Source organism: Helicoverpa zea, chromosome 16, assembly GCF_022581195.2.
Source record: "Helicoverpa zea isolate HzStark_Cry1AcR chromosome 16, ilHelZeax1.1, whole genome shotgun sequence".
Classification (NCBI taxonomy): Eukaryota; Metazoa; Arthropoda; class Insecta; order Lepidoptera; family Noctuidae; genus Helicoverpa; species Helicoverpa zea.
Window position 1 is genome coordinate 6,721,380 of NC_061467.1, and position 25,149 is coordinate 6,746,528.

At 35.2% G+C, this 25,149-nt stretch overlaps 1 protein-coding gene across 1 annotated transcript; it reads right to left on the reverse strand.

Moving 5' to 3' along the window:
* Positions 1-440: 440 nt before the first annotated feature.
* On the reverse strand, positions 441-21,187 carry LOC124637498. Its single transcript, XM_047174009.1, has 2 exons — positions 19,291-21,187; positions 441-556 (listed from the first exon to the last, which is right to left on the reverse strand). The coding sequence occupies exons 1-2, from the start codon at positions 21,185-21,187 to the stop codon at positions 441-443; spliced, it is 2,013 nt and encodes a 670-aa protein (XP_047029965.1).
* Positions 21,188-25,149: the final 3,962 nt, after the last annotated feature.

The following is a 25,149-nucleotide window of genomic DNA, read 5'->3' on the forward strand; positions in this document are numbered from 1 at the left end:
AATTAATGTATTGTTATTTTTTGTAGGATGGCATCTTGGAGAGCAAGTCGTATTCTCAAATTGGTATCACCTGATGCAACATTTCTTAATCAAGACAATGTAAATGAACTGGGGGTTAAAATCGACAATACTATTGTACAAGATCAATACAGTACAGCTAACGAAAACACAGAAAATGTCTCTCCAAATAAAAATATTGATGTAAGTAGCTGTGATGAGATCTTATCAGATTGTGATAGAGATGATCAATTTGCCAACAAAATTGATGCTCGATTTATTAGTTCCCGTAAAACAGATAATAGTAGTCTTGCTAAACACACATCAATAATTAGAACATTGAAAACAAACCTCGTACCAGATTATGACAGTGACGATTCAACCACAAATGATAATAGTAACTTAGAAAACATTGAAACTTATCCTGAAATGAATCAAAGCATTCAAAAAGCACTGCCGAAGTCTTCTTCTTCAAACTCGTCTTCATCGAGCTCTTCTTCCTCCTCCTCCTCTAGTAGTTCATCTTCGGATTCAGACAGTTCTACGTCTTCTAAACGAACTAATCAACATTCTGAACATTACGCCGATGGTGTAAGACCACAGAGCGCTTCAACTTCCACACTACCTGCTAATATTTCCCCAAAGTATACTGATGAAAGTGACAACACACTTACTTACTTACGACTTACGACTTAAGTGATGATGACCCTACATTTAATTATGAACTGTCTACCAAACACAAAAAGAAAAACTATTTTTTCGATGCTGCCACCAAAACAGACTCATCTGACAGTGACGATAGTGTTTCAGATTCTGATAGAAAGAAGATTTGTAAAAGAGGCCGCAAGCGATCTCTAAATCCGGCAAAGTGGAAACAAAATAAAGTTAAAAAGTTACGGAACACTGGTGAATCGTATATATCCACATCAAAATCTCAGAAAGTTATTCCCAGCCGCTGTCTTAAAGTGCCTTGCACAGATAAATGTAAATTAAAATGCACAAGTAATATATCAATGGATGAAAGGTATAATATATTCAAAGAATTTTGGGATTTAGGAGACCTGACAAGACAAAGAGTTTTTATAAGCAGTTGCATGGTAGACATAACTCCAAAATATAGGTACACAAATGCTACAAATCCCAGACGCCCAAATAAAGCCTATAATTTTACTGTTAATAATAAGACAATAAGGGTATGTAAGACATTTTTTAAATCTACATTGGATATTACGGACAGAATGATATTCACCGTACAGCATAAAGTAAGTGACGCTGGATTTATGCTTGAAGATTTGAGAGGGAAACACCATAGCCACAAAACTCTTAATCCTGAATTTCTTGACGACATACGGAAGCATATTCAATCCATTCCAAAAATAGAGTCACATTATGTAAGAGCTACTTCTACCAGAGAATACATTGACGGCGGAAAAACTATAAAGGATTTATATTCAGATTTTGTTAAACAACAAGAAGAAAACAATAAAGAGACAGGAAATTACATAGCATACTATAAAATATTCACATTAGAATTTAATTTAAGTTTTTTTCAGCCAAAAAAAGATCAGTGTGACTTATGTGAATCATTTAAAAACAGTACTGATGAAAAAAAGAAAGAGCTGGAAGATAAATATAATAAACACATAGAAGAAAAGTCATTAAGCAGAATAGAAAAACAAGAAGATCGTAAAAAAGTTACCAAAGATAATATTGTCGCAATTTATGATTTAGAAGCAGTGCTCCAATGTCCAAGAGGTGATACCTCGGCATTCTACTATAAATCTAAACTTAACAGTTACAATTTAACATTAACGGAATTGACACCAACGGATTCAAAAACGGCATATGATAAAGTACATTGTTATTTTTGGACAGAATCAGAAGCCAAACGTGGGGCAATAGAAATAGGAACTTGTGTATGGCAGTATCTTGAAGGGATATGTGAAGGAAATATAGAAGAGAAAAACGTTATATTTTATTCTGATAACTGTTGCGGACAGAATAAAAATAAATATATCGCAACATTGTATTTGTATGCTGTGAACACGTTGAATATAAAATGTATAACACACAAGTTTTTAATCACAGGGCATACTCAAAATGAAGCGGACAGCGTACACAGTTTAATAGAGAAGGAGATAAAGAAAAATCTTAAATCAGGGCCCATTTACAGCCCTGATCAGTACATAGCTTTAATAAAAAATGCGAAGAAAAGTAAACCACCTATAAATGTACACGAACTAACCTTTGATTCCTTCGTTGATACTAAACTATTGCAGGAAGAATGGGGATACAATTATAACATAAACACGGACGGACAACCAGTTACTTGGAATAATATAAAAGTGTTGATGATGAAGAAAGAGAAACCATTAAGTATTTATTACAAAACTTCATACAAGGACGATGGTTACCAGGAAATTGAAGTAAGAAATAAAAGGAAGAAGATGAACCTGGTAACAGAAATTTCACTAAAAAAAGCTTACACAGAAAGGCAGGATATAAGTCGTAATAAAAAGAGGGATTTAAGAGATCTTATCGCAAAAGGACTTATCCCTCCTTTTTACGCAAATTTTTATAATTCCATAATTAATTAGATTTACTTAGTTGATTTCATAAACATTTTAGTTATTTTGTGTCTCCAATAATTGTATTAACATTGTTTTTTTTTTTTTTTGTAATAATGTAAGAAGAATTTTATTTTGTTTTTAAGAAGAATTTTAGTTTTGTTTTTAAGTAATATTAGTTGAGTTGATTTCATTTATATAAAACATATTTACGGATCTCAAGTTTGTGATAATTTGTTAAGTTTAGTTTTCTTTTTTTAATTTTGATATTTTTCTTTAATTTTTCCCCAGAATTTGGAATTTAATTCAGTTAGTTGACATTAATGTAAGAAGAATTTTAGTTTTGTTTTTAAGTATAATAAATATTAGTTGAGTTGATTACATTTATAACATTTTTTACGGATCTCAAGTTTGTGATAATTTGTTAAGTTTTTTTTTTTTAATTTTGATATAGTTTTTAATTTTTCCCCAGAATTTGGAATTTAATTCAGTTAGCCAAGACATCAATGTCTTAAGTTATACTTTTACTTTAAAATAAAAGAATATTAATTTCTAATTATGTGTTTCATTACTACAATATTTATTGATATTTTCCCGTTATGTTGTTAGACAAAGAAATATTTCGTATTCTTTGAAGAAAATTATTACATTTATTAATTAAAAATTGAAATAAGGCTTACTAAGTTAAATAGCTAAACAACATTTTATTAATAAAGAGATATATTTTGTTTTATGACTGGTAACATTTAAAATTTGTATGAGAATTTTAATTATAAAGTGAAATAACTAGGAACTTTTTTTTTAATGCATCATCTACTAGTCAATAGTAAATAGAATTTATTTTCATATAGCACTAAACAAAAGCCAATAAGCCCAGCTTTCTTATGAATCAGTTTATTTCCTTTTAACATGTCTACATTAATTTTAATACGTTGATAAAACTCAACCCAGAATACTTCTAAACTTTAAACAGTCATATCCAAAAAATATCAATTTTGATATATTTCTTTTTTTGATTAAGCGTGCGATATGAAATAAAATTGATAGCTCACTTAAACTTTTAAAATAAATGACGGATACCAAACTAACAATAAATTTAACAAAACCAGGTGTATTAATACCGGCACTTAAAAAAAAACTAGAATATAACAAGATAATTTCAATTCAGTCGTAGCTAACGAGACTCGGGAAATAAAAATAAAAAACTGGGGAGAGCAGGAAAAAGCTATCTGAACTACGCAACAGTCCTTTGATTCATTACAGTTTTCGATTAGGTCCCGTTAGTTTGGCTTTAAAAAAATATACTCGTTTTTTGTGTCTAGCGCACCGTTTTTGCTGGTTTTTGGTACCTGTGTTTTTTTTATGTACGGTAAACGTTTTAGTTTTAGGCTTCGAGGTATAAAACAATTTGAGGATGTACATAACTGTTTTAGAAACGGTATGATATCTAGTTGATGAAAACTTGGACAAAAATTTGTTTAATGGAAAAAGATAAAAATCATCATATTTTAAATATCTTTGTACTTTAACTTTTTGATTTCTCTGAATTCTTCTTAAATATTATTTTCGATGAAATAAAATACCATTACCACGAAAACTTCAGAACAGTAAAAGATCTGCAACACTTTACGAAGAAAATGTTTTTCAGAAAAGCAAGACCTTGATTTTATCATATTTGATTTTCATAGCAAACTCATCTTTATGGTTTCTTTAGAAAGAGAACATAATATTTTCTTCGTAGAATTATTTTTCTTGCATTGGGTATATAAATATCCAATAAAATTACGAAAAAAATCGTGTTAAGTTACTATAACTTTCATTTTATTAATTTCATTGATCTACAGGTATATAATTTGGCAAATAACACAGATATTTGGAAAAACAAATACTTATGTATCTCTGTAGGCCAAAAAATTCAGACAGCTTCTTTAAATAGGACAATTACTTTTCTCGGACACGATTTGTTACCAATTAAACGTAGAGAAAAACTAAACTCCCGCGTAAAAAGCCGGGGCGGCCATTTAGTAAAATATGAGTAGGCAAGGAAAAGGATGACTAAACTCGCCATTCTCTAGACACCCACAGCATTTAACTACCCTCATCCATCTATCCTTATGCATTTGACACGTATGACCCGCCCCCTCCCAAAAGAAAGACTCCCACTCCCAGCGATTACACTCCCAAGTAAACAAACCAATTTACCTCATCAAATAATAGAACAAACAAATAACCTACTAAACAAAGTACATTCGATAAAAAAATAGTTATAACTCCAAGTCATTCAACTAAACGGACCGTGACTGCGCAGATGGAAAGATTAAGATTAACGAGAACACAAAACAGGAACGATATGTTCCTTTGTACAGCCTGATTGAATGACTTTCCATAAACAATGATACAACATTTCTTCTGATTTCTGTCTTATCCCTTATTGATCCCGCTCTGAGGATAATAGACGGATATGTACAGGTAAACGTTTGAGAAATCGGAACGTAATAGATTTTTGTATAGGATGCTTTGTGAACACTTTGATGTGTTACAAAGCATTTTCGTAGTTCTGTCTGTTCATGTAAAAGTTGAAGGGGTTGTGTATGTTTGAAGGGATGATAAGCAAAGATATTGTTAAGAGATAGACAAAGAATTTTGGGAAACTTGATTGTCCGTAATATATTTTGTTGTTTGATTTTGTTTTGTTGCTGGTTTGTCCATACACTGAAAATGCTTTCCTTGATTAGTCTAAGTCTTTATAATTGTTGCTTAGCGCGCAAATATACCAGAATCGTCATCATCATTATCATTTTAGTTCATTTCCCAATAACACCAAAATCAAGCACATCAAAATTACTAAATAGCAACATTTTGATTTGCACTCACGTTATAAACGGCATCCAACAGTTAAATTTCAAATCAGTACACAGACCATTGAACAACAACATGCACGCCAATTTCATATAACATTTAACAGCACAAACATACGTCCCGAAAAGTGGGAACCCCTTCAGAGCAAGGCTCACTAAAAGTTTTTTCCAGTACCCGTGTCTTGATGCTGTAAAGTCAAGTTTGAAATAGGAGGAACGAGGCTCAAGTGCGCTCTCGTGAAAACCTCATTATTCCAAAGCACGGGCCCTTTGTATGACGAAATAAGGTTCCTTAACAAACCTCACATACGTACTCTGGTGGGAGACGAAAAAAAGTTCACTTTTCGCCAGTATGTGGATGGGAATGTTCTAAATGAGGTTTTGTTTTGGGTGCTGTATATTTTATTTGGTGGTGTTTGGGTTAGTGTTGTTGTTATTGCTAGTTTTAGTGTAGTCATTTAACACTAAAGTGTTAACACTAAAGTGTGTGTTAAGTGTTAACACTAGAAAGACCAGAGTGGTCAAATGACCCCAATGAAGTTTTTGATCTGTTGACATGAATTTGGTAAGAATATACTCATATAGAATACACCTCTGTTGAGTGCTGACTATTAATAGTTCAAACTACTAAGGCATTTAAAAATATTACGAAGAAAAATAGTACATAATAAAATAAACTGCATAATGAACTCGAAAAATTATGAACATTTCTCAGCAAGACGCGCAAAGCTAGAACACCTCAGTTCTAAAATTTAAGTCGCTTAAGGAGAATTCTCGGGTAACCCATGAAATTGTTATAAACATGCTTCAGCTTTGAACGTTACGCTGCGAAAGCGACCAGCCATTTGTTCAAAAAGGCTTTTCCGCATTGGACCCGCGAATAAATAAAGTCTGTACTTGTAACTTGAGTGATGATTAATGACACCATGAAATTGATGACAGTAAACTTATCTGACACTAGTTGATTTATTGAGCGAAACTTGGAATTCAATCAGTTTTTTCAGGCCGACTCGTTTGATTAAGCGACGTGAACGTTTTTCTAACTAGTAGATTGTTTTAGATTTTTTTTGTTGTGATTTTATGGAGCGATTGGTGTGTTTGAGGCTTAATGCTTTTTATCAATAGACATGTCTTAGGTCTAGTCCAGCTGAGAAAAAAATCGACATTGAGAACTTTTCTTACATTACTTTTTTATAGGAATAAAATATAAGTATGTATTGTAAAATATTCCTATATTACTACTATATACTATATCAAGTACCTACATAACATAGTAAGTTATCAATAGTAACAAAGGACACGGTAAGCCTTTGTAACGTATTCGACTCGTAGTTGATTACTTCTACGAATTTCTACGCTCAGTGAGTGCGTAGCAAGCGCGTAGCGGAGAATGGCGTAGCGTTCTCGTAGCATATATCTCGTAGCAGAAGTTTTGAATCAGCTTTATTTGTTTTAACCATAGATATAGAAAGGGCGCGAACCTATTTTAAATCTGTGATTCTAACCATAATGAGGTGCTGAGAAGAGGTCAATGTCATTTGCAATGGCAGATTTTTTTAAAGATCGAATTCCATTTTTTAAATTAAATAATAAAAAATACGAAATCCTAAAAATAACAGAAGAGTAAAGTAGAATAAACCTGAACGTACGTCTGGAGAATCGTGATGAGGTGAAACAATGGCACGCGACAGGACTCGAGCGGGCCCGACGCGACTTACTAAATCATTTCGCTGTACGAAATCACTAAGCTCGCAGTCTTAGCGCCCTTCCACACGTACCGAGCGGTGTCGCGCGACACACTTCGACCGCAGAATTTAATATAAGCGAAGTTGCATGTCTGTTGTGTGAAGCTAGGTTATGCTGATGAGAAATTATTTTAAATGAAACGACTTAATAGAAATCAAGGTGCGATAGTGGGTTGGGTTAGTTTGCTACTGTTGTTGTTTTGATTTAGTTTTCCATCTTATACTTCTCTCAAATATAACTGATGCAGTGACTCGTAGCTATATCGAATTCTCCCATTCTGGCATCGTTATGTAGTAGACACATAATTTTACAAATATACTTCTCACTAATGAGACAACTTAACAGTGCGATAGCTTGTTAGTGTGAAACGTCATAATCGAATTGTACAAAATATTCCCTCCCCAAACATTTCTGCACCGTTGACTTTTTTGTCTCGAAAGAATTCCAGTAAAGGAAAGGTAAAGATAAAGATTGTATTGTATTCAAAAGATTCTTCTGAAGTATTACAACAAAGAAATTACAAATCATTATAGGTAAAACATATTTGCATCAAAGAAGAATATTCTAGGAAAATATACCTTTTAAATGGAAACTTTACACAGTAAACAAGATGAACTCGAATGTTTTAAAAGTTTCGCCAACTTTGTTAATAACTGAAGATTTTAGAATTCATTTAGAAGTAAAGTAATAGTTAAAGTGCTGTAAATCGTTTTATTGTACTTTACTTATATTTTATGCTGTTTAGTTTTTTACAGACGGTGCTTTCTAGACTAGACTTGCAGTCGTTATTTTTATTGATCCAATTAACTGAGATAATTCTGAAGAAATATTTAGAATTTAATATCTGAGTGAAATCTCTTTCAAAATCGTCTTTGAAAATTTTATAGATGTATAGGTTGAATAGCCTAAAGTAAATACATAGGTTGAACCAAGTCAAGATCACAAAGAATCAACGACTACGTTGTACGGAAATTTTCATAGTACTTATGGCAATTAAAATTTGTAGGTGCTTTGTCAAATTCATGTAATGTAGGTACATCTGCATGTCTCAGAACCTCTACTAAAATGTACTTTATAGGAGCAAACTTTTAAAATGTTAGAGCAATATTGGATAACAAAAACACAAATCTGCCAAAGATTGAAGTTTAGATTTATAATCTAAACTGCAAATTAAAACGCTCACGTAGCAGAACTTTAAAACAGTCTGAAACCCTTCAAAGCATACCTACCCAGATTGATATTTTAATCGAGATATTCTTGATTGAAAAGTTTCGTTGGCTACGTACGGCTAACTCCGGATAAGAGGGAACTAGATAACGTTGGAAAGAATGAACTTGATTAAACTGCAGTGTCCGACTAGATGAGAATTCTGGGGGTTTTACTACCACCCTCATACAATGTTTCTGGATGTATTGCCCCGTAAAATACACGTGCGCTTCGTTTTACATTTTTGGAAATAATAACGTTTCACTTCCTTCTCGCTAGAAGCTGTTTGAGGAACGTGATATTTTAAATTTATATTCCTTGTGTTATTTTAGGCCGATCCCTTTGTATTATTCTTTTGTAAAGAGTCATTTCATAATCACCGTACTGCCTCTCTGTGAAAGTATTTTTCGGTGGTACGGAATGGTGAAGGCATTTGCGCAATTTATCGGGAAAAAAATGTTGACCTTTCAACGACAGACATTTTTAGCAAGATATCAATTTTATTCCTGGTGGATGATTACATATTTTTATATAATGTGTACAAATATGGACCAATTGTGAAACTCCAAGGATTATTATTCTGTGTTCTTGCTTCCTTTGTAAGACTAAAGTTAGGCGAAGCTACTATATACTTATAGACACACAGTACTTTAGTTAAATATTTTTCTAAAAGTTTAAAGTACTATAACACTTCAGAGGCGACCTTTTTAAACACACTTTCAACATTAACGCTTCCATGAAAGGCCTCAAAAATTAATTATTAACAAAGAAAATCCTCAAACAATCAACCGAGGATTTATAAAACGGCACACCGAATTTCGTTTCCCTCCAAATAAAAACAAGGCAGGTGTAACAAAGAACGGCCAGTTAATAAAAAATCTGAGGATACTATTTGCTTACGGATAAAAAAACAATTGTTTGTGTTCGGGTGTGAACAAATATAATACGGTATAAATTTTAAAGGCACATATTTCACGGTGGCGCGCTTACATTTCTAATTTTAACGCGCAGGACGGAATTTATGCTTCGTACATGTGTTGCCATATAGAGAACTGACGTAATAACATTCGGCATTTGGTAGCGAGAACGCAAATATTTGTATATTCAGTTACCGATACGTGTAACCTAATAACTCTGATATATGCTGCAATGATAAATTGTGTTTCATTACATAATTACTTATTAAAGGTTACAATGTGGGTTTGTTATTTGTAGAAAATTATCAGAATGCCTCTAATGAAGTTTATATCAATATGTGGAGTTTTACAGGGAACTACCTCTGAAACTGCTGAACAGATGTTGAAGATTATAAATAGCTGCTTTAGTTTCGAGTGTCGTAGGTCATATTTCTTCTTCAGTTTTTTTGGGAATCAGCTATAGTTTGTATATGTATAGTGTTTGTGCATAGTTTGCATTGTAACATTTTTTCATCTGTGTAGCTTATTCCATGATACATAAAATACTATTACGAAAAATCATAATAATTAACGAAGTTATGGATAATATGACACTGTTCTCTTATTTCTCTTAGCGTAGGGAAGTCCTTAATTATTGTAATGCAGAGTAATTGCTGTAATACAACGTACGTTTTCGTGATCTTATAAATTAGATGTTATGTTAGCTGTTAGCAGATTCAGCTCTCCGTAGGGACTTTGGGTAATTATACAATTGTATTATTTTTTAAATAGACATATCTATAGAATATCAAACCTGGTCATGTATTAGCAAGATATTACTCATTTGATTCGAAAAAGGGTTGGTCTATTTACATAAACAGTAACACAGACAAATATAAACAAAGGATCTATTCAAATTCAGGTTTCTACAGTAAGGCTTACTCTAAAAACCAGTATTCAAACTTAAGTCTGTCCTAATAAAAACAGCTACTGTACCCGAAGCAGTTTACTTAATACCAGCAGTAAATCTTCCCCTCATTTGTTATTTACCGCGTTCCATTACTCTAAATACCGAACGTTTTTGCTGCATTGCACCTGGACAAAGCCCAAAGTGCTAACCAAAAACTGAAAAGCAGACAGTGGCGCATTTCGAAACAGCTGTATGCAGAAAATTGACGCGTTGTAACTGGTGGGGCGCGTCATAGCTTCGTCACGTCAAAGTGGTACTGATAGCAGAAATACCTTTCTGAATTCCACACGCGTGACAGGTGCAGGCTATTAGCATCCAACGGTACCGCCAGATTTATTGCTCGGCCGCGCCGCGCAATGCCACAAAACTAAACTGCAAAATTTATGCGAGCGTCTAACAAATTTGAATTTCGGGCGCGTTTTAGAAAATATCGCTACGTATTTTAAATACCAGTCCAAATAAATTTATAGGGTTGAAAATTAAAGCGAAACTCTACCCGAACGAGATTGATCGTGGCCTTGAATGAGAAATGGAAAAGTTTCGAAGAACTTTAAATAATCCTAAAAATTTTATATATTTTACAAAGCTTAGGGAATCCATTTCCTTTATTGGTAACAGAGTTGTTTTGTTGTGTTTGAATTAACATTTTGTTTGAACAATAAACCATTTTCAAATATTTCAAACAGTTTGAATTTGTATCTAGCTAACAATTCGATTCAATAAATTACTAGCCGGATATTTCTTACACAAAGAGACTTTTGGTATGCTACTAAAAATAATATCACATTATGTAAAGCACCCCAAACTAAGCGTGATATCAGATTCAAGTAAAATAATTTACCCATTAAACTCAAATTACACCACAAATGCAGAACAAATCAATACACAGATTCCATGTCAAGTTACCTCAATACCTCGCATCGCATGTTCCATTAACAAAGATAATTTATATACTACACCACCTGATACGCTAGAACAATGCATTCCATCATCTAAGATGAGATTCATTTGCATAAATTCCTCTTCGAAGGATCTTAGTTTCAACGCAAGTTCCTACATCTCATTCGCGTTTCGGTTACGAAGTGAAATTTCTTAGTTTATCGTTCGTCTTCATGTTTCACAAAAGCTGACGTTAAAATGCAATATGATGTTTATTTTAATTTGTTTCATTATGTTGGGGAAGTTTCAGACTGATGTTAATGTGTTTTGCGGCACAAGTATGTATTATGTAGAACAACCGATTATGTATTTATGTAGAACTGAAATTAATACAAAAACTTATTGGATGACAGTTTCAGTATATCAGTTGTGCCACTGCAAAACAGTGACGTACTAGTGTTAATACAGTACTTACAAACGAGCAACAAAACCTCACTACGGTAGTTTGCAACAGATGCTTTTATGAAAAAAGCAATCACTAAATCCCAGAGCTTAATGAAGAAAAATAATTTACTTAAAATGTTGACTATATTTATAAGAAAGTCCCGATGTAATCGTCAATACCGCGTCCGCGTCCCGTTTTCCTCTGAATTACGGACTCATTTTTTTATATTAAATATTTTTCCTCCAACGGTACAGCAGTGTAATTGAAACTGAGGCAATACGAAGGAGGCTTAAAATATTGCATTAAAATAATTTGTTACATTTTTCTTGTAACTAAGGGGCACGGTGGACAAATCAAGAAAAATGTAAAATTATATTTTAAGCCGGAAGCCGTTCAAGATTCCATTTATTATTTTAGTATCGGTCCCGGGGCGGGCTCCGTCATATTTCGTAAGCAACTGATGCCTTCAGGACGCTTCAAATTTGTCATTCACAGCGTCCTTTTGTTTTGTTAAGGCAATATTGCGATTCAATTAATGATCCCTATATTTTACTGTCGGCTCGCTACACCTGACAAATCGCGTTCAAAATCTCTGACTTTTTGTCTACATTTCGCTTCATTCCAGTAAGAGAAAAGCGTCGTTTTTCATTCGCGCCTACTGATTTCTTCGTGAACACTTGAATTATTTAGAAACGTAGGTAACAATACACCGTTATTATACAGCGACCTTTGGCCGATACAAATTATTGTCTTGAAATCAATTCAGTTCAAAATGTCACGAAGCATTACTTTTGCTCCTATACGTACCTACCTAATTATACATCACTTCACCATGGTATGGGATTTGCTCCATGCTATTCCTAAGCCACTCTTAGTACATAAGGAGCATTACGTCAAAGAGATGGGTTAGCAACATGAATTAACAATGCACTACTGAGCTGTTTGCGGTGTTATCCCAATGCATTACTAACGAAAATACCTAGGGGCCTGGCTAACTAGACAAGACAAAGACTGGACTAAGACTGTTTGAGATGTGAAAACACTACCTGGACTCATGCGAGTTCTTGTAAGGCCCTTCTTGAGACGTTACGTTGACAAAAATATACTACTAATAATAATATATGCTACTAACTTTTGATGGAAGCCGACCCAAACGTAGTAGGGTAAACAGATGAGAAGATGATACTTACTTTTGCCACCAATGTTACTCGTACACATTTGTACGTATAATTATGATCTAGTAATCGCCAGTGATAACGGCCACCAACAAATAAATACTTCAACTTATTTCGTAATGTACAATTATTTTACAATTACTAAATCATACAGCAACAGTCTCAAAAAAGACTAAGGTTAAGCTTATGAAGTACTCATTATCACACTCTATCTAAAAAGTCTATAAGCATTTATTTTTGTCTTCAAAATAAAAATGTTGAACTTCTAACCTTTACACACATTTCACATTTATTATGACCAAAACTTTTCAGTATTAAAGTTCACAATCTATGTACGTTAAATCATACATTTTTTTATATTAAAATTTTCCCTCTATTCAGTAATTACCATTTGTTACACGTTACAGAAGTAAGCTACACGTAAAACCACTCTGAATAATTTGCTTGTCTTAGAAATGTGTTTGTAAAACTCACGAACGTAGGTAGGTACAACATTAGTACGTAAAATACCGATGCCGTCGAAGCTTAGACTTGTATTCGTTTAGTATTTAGTCTAAAATTAATGTACCCTTACTGTTTCTAGAGGTAAAGTAATACATGGTTTCGGGGCTAAGAACGGTGACTTTTAAGGCACCTTTTGAGAGATACCAAATCAGATTCTACGTTATTGTACTTTCCTTTCGGCAAGGGATTATCGCATAAAAATCTATCACAGGCAATAAATAGGAGGAAAAAAGTTACTTCTTTCTAAGGAAAGTATAATCAAAAAAACAACAAACACAACTCCTTAAAACAAGCCAGCAAGACTAGCGATGATAAACCCGTAATCACCCAGACAGAAAACATTAACATAAATAAAAACAAAATAAATCAACATCTACATTACAAGGAGATTTCTTCTACACAACAAACAAACGGAAGTATCCCCGTATTTCGTCTAGTACGGAAAGTATCAGGAAAACATAAAGTGAACTTGTAAATCGATGGCCGAATTGGCTTCGGTCCAGACCCCGCTTACCAACAGAGAACATTACAAAAATCTGTTGTTGCACCATTTGGCAGGGCCGATGTAGCGCCGATCACGTACCAGCTTTATTTAAAAGATTTTGTATAAACGCCCCTCGAGCTGTGACTATTAATTTAACGACAGAAACGCTTAGTGCCTTGGATATCAGTCGTGAAGGCGAGGAAATTGCTAAAAACTTGTTAAGCTGTGTTCGTTTCATTAAAATCGTCGTTTAAAAGATTTTTTGATCTCAGTAGTCATGAGTTGCGATAAACAGCAATAGTCAAAATGCTTAGCTTATTTTTAAACCAAACTAATTCTATATAAATTGATGATTTTACAAAGATAAATATCATGGAATCTTCGTTGCATTTTAAAAAGTTCAAAGTACCTAATTAAAAATCTGAGAAATACCTTGCATCTTTATGACAAAAACATTTCAATATTTTAATCTAAAAATTCTACAATTATTTCAGATGAAAGATGAAACTGGAAAAGTATTCTGTAAATCTCATTATTTTTCATGAAATAATATCAAGTTAAGTTTTTAATTTAATTTGACTCTTACACTATTGTAAATTGCAATAATTAAATTTGATTTGTCTACTAATCTTAGCTGATTAAATGACCTACTCGTCCTTTAGACAAAACGCAAAAAATATAGACACGCAAAAGAAAAAGACTACAAAATACCAATTTCAATGAAACCAATAAAACATGAGAACCTATACTCGTATCACCAAAAACCCACGTAAGAAAAAACAGGACAACAGCAATGAAAACTAGAATTCATGGCCCAAGTCTCACAGTAGCATGCGTACATAAACTGTTACTTGACAAGGGCACTAGAACTACAAGTAAAAGTCAAAGAAGTAGAACTTGAATGTCACTTACACTACTTTACGATGGTCGTAACATTCCGTCTTGAGCTGCGTTCCGTTTTACTACTAGTCACTCATTAATGGAACGTAACCGCACCACGAGCTACTGGTGATTAATGTATTTCTAGTACTGGATAAAATAAATATTAATACACTTTTTAATTTAATAGTAGGTAATAAAATCAATGTACACTGTAATAGAATGTAGCACGAATTTGAAGTTTGCGGGATTGTTCCAAAAAGTATTTACCGTAGGTCTGGTACATAAAGGTCAAAGGCAGAAACTATCATAGAATTTGAGTTTCTTGTGTTTTTGAGTGACTTGAGTTTCTGTTCCACTGGTCATTTATTAACGAGTCCTTCTACACAAGTTGACTCTTAAGCTAACGTAAGCAAATACTGAATCTATGTATGTAGGTACGTTATATTTGTTTATTAATCCAACAAAAAATAAACAAATGGGTCACTAATTCCACCAGTTTAGCTAGAGTGCAATTTACAAATCAATTAAATAATAGAATGATTCGATCTAATTCATTTAATGGTTTAGAGGCGCTTTTTACTATTTGCTTCCACGGCTATTGGAGAGCTTCAATAAAATCCAACTATTTTAAATCCTTCTAAATAATGATTGGTTTGACTAATGCATTTTGCAATGAATTGTTTTATATAATTGGAATTACATATTTTATGTTTTATATAACAAAAAATACTTTTAACGTTGAACAGTAATGAATCAGCCGTCATTTTGCAGTTTAAATAGTTTAAATGTTCTATAGGTAGCTTCATGTCGTAACATCAAGAGAGAAAATCAAAGCTACTATTACAAAGGAAATCCGTTGCAGACGATGCAATAAGTGAGTGTTGAGCACTAAATTCCCAGCCTGGAGGCCTGGAGCTAATGGTGCGTGGGGAAATTGCATAACTTATAGCAATTTTCCCCTACTTTAGCCCCATTGGAGTAACGCATCATTTGGCCGAGTCATCGCGTCGTTACTTCTCAGGCAATTATGAAAATGGCCAGTCACAGCCTCCAACCTGTAATAATTGATGATGAGAAGGCCCTGTTGTGGTTTTTACGGCCTTTTGTAAACGAATCTTGTTTTCGGAAACGTATTTTTGGTGTTGTGATCTTATCTTGCAGGGTTTAATGGAGTGATTCTTAAATGTAACGACTTTTGTTACCTACACTAATATTTTAAACAGATTGTAGTTCTGAAATTAAACTACTTTATTCCGTTGAAAACTTGACTCTTTCTATGTGGATGTAGTGATAAATATTTAAAATAAAATCTGAATCAGCCAACTTTTACATCAAAAGCACGAACATTTATTTTATAAAACCTAGTTCTACAAAAACAGAGTCTAAGCTGGGTAACATTTTTTTAATAAGTCTACGTTTGCAGGAGATTTAATCTGGAGCGTTGCTCGCATAGCAAAGGTAATCTACGATCAATCTTTGCCTTTTTGTGTTCGCTCTGCATCTTTGCGGCGTCTGTTTTCATACTACGGCAAAGTTACATAAAAATGCAGTTATTTTTTATAACTTTTAGTTTTCCCAAAGTGCTATGTGGATGGTTGTCGCTTAAATTGTTTTGTAGGAGGTACAATACATTAAAATAAGGCGACAGTTTGAACAGATTAAATGATATGAAATGATTGTTTCAATTTTACTTACTTCTATTTCAAAATAGTCGTAATAATATAAATTAATTTCTCTATCCACTTTAAACTTTCGCAACATTTTATTACCCTTCATTGTATCAAATTGAAGCCTTCATAAAATTTATACGCTCTTTTAAGAAATATATTACGACAATAGCTCTTTAAACTTTTCTCTTTACATGCATTTTTACTTCAGTGGCTATTTTAATTGGCTTTTTGATGGACACCCGCTAATTAATCGCGAACTCGAGGTCGTAAAGGCGATATAAACAATACTTATAGTCGGAGAGCTCAGACTTTCCACCACTGCTTGAACCACGATAAATCAGCGAAGGAAATTGCAAATAGTAGAGTATTCGCGTAATTAAGAACGGTACGCCAACAAATACTTAATGTTAGTGCTAAGGTTAGATTGTAATTTCTTTGTTTTTATTAATAAAACTAGTTTCTGAAAGCAGTTTTACCCGCATCCCGTGGAAACCTTTGCACAAAACCAGATAAAAAGCAGCTTCCTCGGTAAATGGGCTATCTAAAACTGAAAGAATTGGACCTAGTAGTTCCTGAGATTAGCGCGTTCAAACAAAAAAGTCTTTATAATATTTGTATAAATCGCTAGAGTATTAGAATATCTTAAAATACATATACAGTCAAATAAATACACCATGATTCATGACATAAAAACAATCTTTTTTCTAGAATTTCCATTTACCATCTATTTTCGATATAACATAGCAAATATGTAACCAGCTCTCCAACTATTGGCTTTTTACTGAACAGAAGGCGTCAGGTGTCGGCGTGCTGAATAATTAACGACTTAGTGCATGCGAAGTTTGCGTTGCAAATAATAACTTTGTTACCCCCTCGGATATTGGAAGGAATACTAGCATTCTGGCTTGTAAATAGAGTATTAGACACCATTAGGGTGTATAAACTTATTTCTTAATACTTTATGTTTTGTAAATCAAAAAATATATCATGTTCTACACACAGCTTGGTCTAGAACATGATACATATTTCAATGACACTTACAAACATTAAGATGTTGTATATAAGTGGTATAACCAATAACATTTATTTTAACCAACTTCCCTTAACGTGGTTCTCAATTTGATTTTTAATATCTTTATCGTAAATAGATTATTACGATAGGATAGATTATTAGGATTATTAGGATTATTTTTATGCTAGCAAGAGACAATGCCAAAAACAAACCTGATTTATTGTTCTTAAATTACACTCTAATAAGGTTATCTTTATAATAGTGAACTAGTCCATAGTGTTCGCCCAGTCCCCTACAGATAAAAGTACTACAAAAATAAAGGATGGGGCAGACTAGGATAAGTGGCATAAACTAAGTGAGGTCTACACTCAACATTAGGAGGATTCAAGCAGAACTGGGAATAAAACAAACGAAGCGTGAACAACGGTAAATTCACGACTTCTATGTTACATGCATACGTAAATATACATATACTCAGTAAGTGTAGAATAAGCCTTGCTCTTGTAAGAGTCAGGTAAAAACTTATTTATTCCATTTGTTTTATTCTGAATACTAGCTTTTGCCCGCGACTTCGTTCGCATGGAATAGTGACTTCCGGCATATTTTTGGTTTGACCAATAGATGGCGCTATATGTCCGGAATATTTTTTTTTTTTTAAATAAAAACTATCCTATGTCCTTTCTCAAGTTCCAAACTATGTCTGTACCAAATTTCACACAAATCGGTTCAGTAGTTTAGGCGTGAAGAAAAGACAGACAGACAGACAGACAGACAGACAGACAGACAGACAGAGTTACTTTCACATTTATAATATTAGTTAGAATGATTCAGATACATTTATACTCTTTTCTCATCATCCTCCTGCCCTTATCCCAATTTCATTTGGGGTCGGCGCAGCATGTTTTCTTCTTCCATACTCTTCTATCTGCCGTCATCTCACAAGTAACATTCTTTCTTACCATATCTACTTTCACACAATCCATCCATCGTTTTTTTAGTCTTCCTCTTCCACTATATCCGTCCACGTTCATACTCATCACCTTCCTCACAACATGACTCTCATTCCTCCGCATCACATGCCCATACCACGACAGCCGGTTTCCACGCAGTTTTTCTGATACCGGCGCCACTTTCAAACTTCCTCTTATATACTCATTCCTCACTCTATCTATTCGCGTAACCCCACACATACCTCTTAACATTCTCATCTCTGCCGCATGCAATTGTCTTTCATTCGTCGCTTTTGTGGGCCAGCACTCTGATCCATACAAGACAGCAGGTCTGACCATACTCTTGTAAATTTTCCCCTTAAGTTTAAGGGGAATACGAGGGTCACAAGTTGTTCCCGTTACCTGCCGCCATTTCATCCATCCTGCGTTAATTCTGTGCGTAACTGTCCGATCTATTTCGCCATCGCCCTGAATAAGCGAACCGAGGTACCGGAAATCGGAGCAGACTGGAAGAAGTGCGTTATCAAGCGCTATGGCTTCAGGACTGGAGAGGCCGCCGAAATCGCAGAACATGTATTCGGTCTTGGTTCTGCTGATTTTTAAGCCAACATTCTCCAGTCTCTGTTGCCAACTCCCCAATCTGCTCTGGATCTCAGGTCCGTCTTCACTAACCAGGACGATGTCGTCGACAAACAGCATGCACCAAGGTGCCTCCTCCTGTATGTCCGCCGTCAAGGCGTCCATAGTAAGCAGGAAGAGGTAAGGACTTAAAGCCGACCCTTGGTGCAGGCCCACAGCCACACTGAACTGGTCAGTATTGCCGGCCGACGATCGGACATACGTACAGGACTGCCTGTACATCGCACGAACTAACTCCACATACTTCCCAGGCACACCTTTCTCTTTCATGGCCCAACACAACACTTCCCGAGGCACCCTATCATACGCTTTCTCAAGGTCAATGAACACCATGTGCAGATTCCTGTGCACACGTCTGTACTTCTCGCACAATTGGCGAAGTGCGAAGATGGCGTCCATTGTCCCTCGACCTGGCATAAACCCAAATTGGTTTTGGGTAATTCCACTCTCTTCTCGCACTCTTTTCTCTATCACTTTCTCCCATACCTTCATAGTATGCGACATGAGCTTTATCCCTCTATAGTTGCCGCAATCTTGCACATCCCCTTTATTCTTGAAGATGGGCACTAGCGAACTACTGCACCATTCTTGCGGGATGACTTCTTCATGCAGCAACTTATTGAAGAATAAAGTTAGCCACATACATCCGTTCCTCTTTAATACCTTCCATACTTCAGCTGGTATATCATCAGGGCCCAAGGCCTTTCCATTTTTCATACTTCCAAGCGCTCTTTCAACCTCATCCATGCTAATTTCTCTTACCAATCCCTTATTTACTTGTGCCTCTTGGAGTATTCCATTCCAAACATTCTCTTCATTCATAAGCTTTTCAAAATAAATCTTCCATCTCTCTTTTATTTCCTCATCTTTACATAAAACCTTGCCAGATTCATCTTTCATGCATTTTATGTGGGTTATGTCCCTCGATCGTCTTTTTCTCTCTTTCGTAATACGGTAGAGCTCTTTTTGGCCTCTTGGACTGTCCAGGGAGTTGTACAACCTCTCCTGCGCCTTAGCTCTGGCAACTGCTACCGCCTTCTTTGCTTTCCTCTTCCATTCCATGTAGATTCTCTTTCTGTCATCCTTCAGACTTGCATTCACTATTTCAACATTCTGCCATTCTTTGAATGCTACTTTCTTTTCTTTCAAAACCTTTTGTACTTCATCATTCCGCCACCATGTATCTCTATCTATTAAACCTTTTCCTCTCGACTCTCCGCACACGTCTTTTGCGACTACCCTTATATGGCTTGCCATTTCACTCCAACATTCATTCACACATCTACCTTCCATCTCCTTCATTTCTGACATTTTGTCCACAACCTGACTCCTAAATACATCAGCACATTCTTCTTTCTCTAGCATACGCCACCTAATCCTTGGAGGGGGCCGATCTTTGTTGCTTTTGGGCAAGACAGTTACTTTCACATCCAGAATCACAAGTCGGTGCTGAGTGACTAGTGCTTCGCCTGGCAGCACTTTGCAGTTTTTGACACAGCATAGACTACTCCGCTTAACTAGGAAGTAATCTATCTGTGTCGCGTGGTGGCCGCTCTTATATGTCACGAGGTGCTCCTCTCGTTTATTGAACCACGTGTTTGTTATGGCCAGGTCGAAGGCACTGGCAGCTTGAAGTAATGTCTCGCCGCTTGCATTCCGGGTTCCAAAACCCCTACCACCATGCACTCTCTCATATCCATGGCTCTCTCTTCCTACGTGACCATTAAAATCCCCACCCACATAGACTTCCTCACTATCCTGTACATTCATCATCAAGCAGTCAAAGTCCTCCCAAAACTTCTCCTTTACACTCTCCTCGCAGCCTGACTGCGGCGCATAAACACTTATCACGTTTATGGCCTTGCCGTCCACAATTAATTTAACCGCTATTAGTCTATCATTCATTCTTTTAACATCTACGACACATTCTTTCAGCCTGTTGTCCAAAACTATACCCACACCATTTCTCTTGCCGTCACTTCCACAATAGAAAAACTTATATCCTTCACCTATCTCTCTAGCCCTTGCACCCTTCCATTTAGTCTCCTGCAGGCACGCTACATTTATTCGTCGCCTTTTCAAAACATCTGCTAGCTCTCTTCCTCTTCCAGTCATCGTTCCTACATTCCAACTCGCATACCTCAATCTCAATTCTCTCACACTTCGAGCTCGCATCTTACGTCGCACCCGCCCGTTCTGGTGCGACAACCCTTGTCCATTTCCCACAGGAGCCGGGTGCTGTTCCTGCGCGTCGCCTGTGGGGTACGCCCTAGCCCTATCGCTCATAACTTTATTTACTTTTCTCATACTGCAGAAGTTTCGGCTTAAGTTTTATGGTCGGCCGCCTGCCTGACACCAACCCTCTTTGGGAATGCTATTGTGGTGAATTACCCGTCACCGTGCGGGTGGCCCAAAGTACAGATGTTATGCACTGGCCTTTAGGTTCCCTTTAGTCGCCTCTTACGACACCCACGGGAGAGAGATGGGGACGTCCTATTCTGATCCGGGACCGTCACGGATTTATACTCTTTTTTTCTGACTTCCCTTAAAAGAGGAGGTTCTCAATTCAACCACGAAAAATACATACCTAGACAATAAGTATTGAGTCACGGCACTGTCGGAAATCTACCCAGTTCTAGAACAACAAACCAATCCTCGTCAAACATAAAAACAGATCTAAAATGTATTCTTGTTTTCCGACTTCCCAAAAAGGAGGACATTCTTTGAAGAAATCCTTAACAAATAGTCATAAGTCGGTAGGTTTTCCAACTTTTTCGCCATCTCGGCCTTAAAAGGACGAAGTTCTTTAAAGAAATCTTTAACAAATAACTTGTAACTTTACTTTACAAGACCACATCGCCCTATCTACACCTTCTTTACCCCTAGCACTGTACTCATTACCACCCATACACACACGTTCAATAAAATGCACGTAATTTGTGCACGAACACACACTCGTGCCCATTGTCGTTCGTTGTGCCCAGGTGTTGTTGCTCGCACTGCGAACAAGCCCTCAATTTCGGCTAAACTGGAATGGGAAACCGATATTATGTACACTTTTGCGCCTTTAGGCTGGGTTATTGTCTGGTTGTAAGTATGTGTACAATATTTGGGATCATGTCTAGATTTTTTTCAGTTGTTTTCTTCTGAATTGCGGTGGCTTGGTCTTTTTGGTAACAGTAATATACCTACCAGCACCTTTATTTTATTTCATACTTGCTGTTTTGCCTACTTACCGAAGAAACCGTTACCCGCACCCGGCTATGTGGCCTAGTAACATACCCGTATCCTTTCTCAGGCTCAGAACTATTTAGGTAACTGTGTGTGAACGAAAGACAAACTACTTTCTCATTTATAATTTTAAGTAGAAATGACTGCCTCACTGACTTCCAGTAACTAGGCGACAGGCATAACAGACCTTCAATTTCATGATGCAACAGATATTCAGGACAAAACATAAATTCAGAAAACACACAGTAGTAGTTTTTGGATCAGCAACCCCAACCTAAGCTTAGCCAAATTACTGTGGTGCAGCAGTAACTAAGCCACGAAAGTTCATGCCCATAATATGAGCTTCATAATCAAAATTTAATTTTATACTTAATAATCTAAAATTATGTTGCAAATAATTTAGACGTAAAATGCTATGAGAGTTGAGTTATAGTAGTAAACTTCTCTGATTCTCTGAAGTGTAATCATGAAACTAAGCTTCTCTGCATTTCAGACTAAGCACTTAGAACAAGTATATAAGTAGTAATCTTACTGCATACAATTAATTAACAGATTATTAGGCAAAGATATAAAATGAAATAGAATATTAAAAAGCAATTAGAAAATGACTCAGTCATTCGGCAATTGTGCATAAAATAAATGAACTGAAATAATTATTACATTACAGAATAACTAAGAATTGCTTTATCAATTTAGTTTCAGAATTTACACTTTCTTTGAAAATTGACAATATTTAATTACAGTGCCAACTCACTTAAAAATGACCAAATTCTTTTTACAGGTTGAAAAATGCATATAATTTTTACGTTTTCTTTGGCTTTCATAGTGTTCCAATAAAACACGCTTTCACAATAATAAACACTTACAATAATGTAGCTAGGTATATGCATTTACCACTAGAGAAAATTAAAATACAATATCAGATATGTCAGCTAATGCAAAACATCTACAATTTCAATACCCCACGACACGCGTTCGCTTTAAAGTCATCCTCTCGGGATGTCTCCGATTTCAACGGGGTTTGTTTCAAATGAACAACATGTGTATGCACTATATGAATATAAAACCTGTGAATACAAATGCCCCAGGGCACTGACAGTCGAAAACTTGTATTTCGAATTTATATTGAAAGTTTTTTTTTACTTATAATACATGTTTGTATTATAAGACATGTTTGCCCGGGTAACTGGGATGAGGAGGTCAGATAGGGCAATCGCTCCTTGTAAAACACTGGTACTCAGATACATCCGGTTAGACTGGAAGCCGACCCCAACAAAGTTGCGAAAAAGGCTCGGAAGATGATGATGAACACGTTTTTGTATTAACGAAAGCAAGATTCCAGTTTACGTTTCTTTTGGCATTGGCTTATAAAATTATATGTGTCGTTTGCTGTCAATTTTCATCGTAACAATCAATAAATCTTACGTAACTCTTGCAATTGTATTAGGGTCAGTATCATCATTATATTTCACCATTAAACCAGCAGCTTCTAGAGGCTTCGAGTATCCCTGTGTTTCAGGCGAGGCGGATAATATTTGCCTTTATGGCAAACCACGTTAGTTACAGATCGGAAACGAGCATTAATCCCGTGATGTACGAGTCCCGCTATCCTGCATACATTTTGTTATAAACAACACCGGGTAATGTAGATACGTACAAAACCCATATTTCACCAAAATCATAAAAAATCCTAGTAACTTTTGCAAAATTTCCAATAAAATGTGAGAAAATAATCCCTTCCTTAACAGCCCTTTAGGGAAAATTTTACGGACACGTGCAATATTTCCGGGAAGGGCTACCCGTTGCTGAATCTTTTTTGAATGTCAAAGAAAAACAATAATTTATGGGATACGGAATATTAAATGAAGCAACCAACAGGGAGAGCTTTCAAAGTAATAATAATGAGAAATATATTGTAATTCTTTAAAATAAAAAAAATTAAAACATCTTTTTAAAACACAAGCTTGACTTGTCCTCTACGTTGTTCCTTGCTATAAAAATTCAATGAGAAACAAAGACCAAACTCGCTTAACTTAATCTAGCTAGATAAAGGAATATTAGAAGCACACAGGGTTTGATTTAATTAAACTTTATGTCCCGAACGTTATCAGCTAGTTACAAATAACGACCTACTTTGCAATCTAGCCCCTTTGATTTTATGCAATGACCCATTATTCCCGGAGGCCTGGATAAATTTTCCCGAGCTTCGGTACATATACGGATTTTATACTCATTCATCAACGTTTAGCCGAGTCGAGAGATAAGTACCAATTTACTTGCAGCCGCCTTAGTTTGCATGTACTTTCATCGTGCTACCCCGGATCTGCATTTTAATAAAATATTGGGTTACTGAGGTGTTTACCTTGAAATATAGTTCATTTTTATATGATGTGAGTGGTGTTATGCGAGAAGAATCTAGTCGCCTGTAGGTAGTATCTACCTTGATTGTGGATCTCTTATTTTTGTTAAACTTTAAGTTTATTGCAGTCTAGACCTTGTTGTCAGTCAGATAGCGGTAATAATATAATTTCTCATCCTGCATGATTTGATAGACCTTAACTTTGAGTGTGACACATTATTTTATTTACCTTTGTTTGTAAAAAAAAAAAAAACAGTTTTTCATTATATTTCCAATTCCCAAACATATGCAAAAAAAATTCTGATACATTTATACGGTATTTGTATAATATGTATGAACCAGCCCGTGTACCGGCCACTCAAGCACATGCTCCCATACGGCCGAATATAAAAATATTGTAACAACAAACCTATAACAATAAGAATGATTAATGATTGCTGTGTCCCATCCACCAACGGCATGACATATGAAATTTTATGAATATTTATCATGTTTTTTTTTTTCATTTTGTTTAAAGTCTTTCAATGTATTTACGAGTTTTATTTTTATTTTACAATGTTTTAAGATTAATTTTACACCAGGTTTAAAAGCGACTGGGTATTCTTTCTTGAACAAAGCATTGCTTGCAGGAGTAATTAAAAATAGATAAAATATATACAGCTCAGATAAAGCAGCGGAA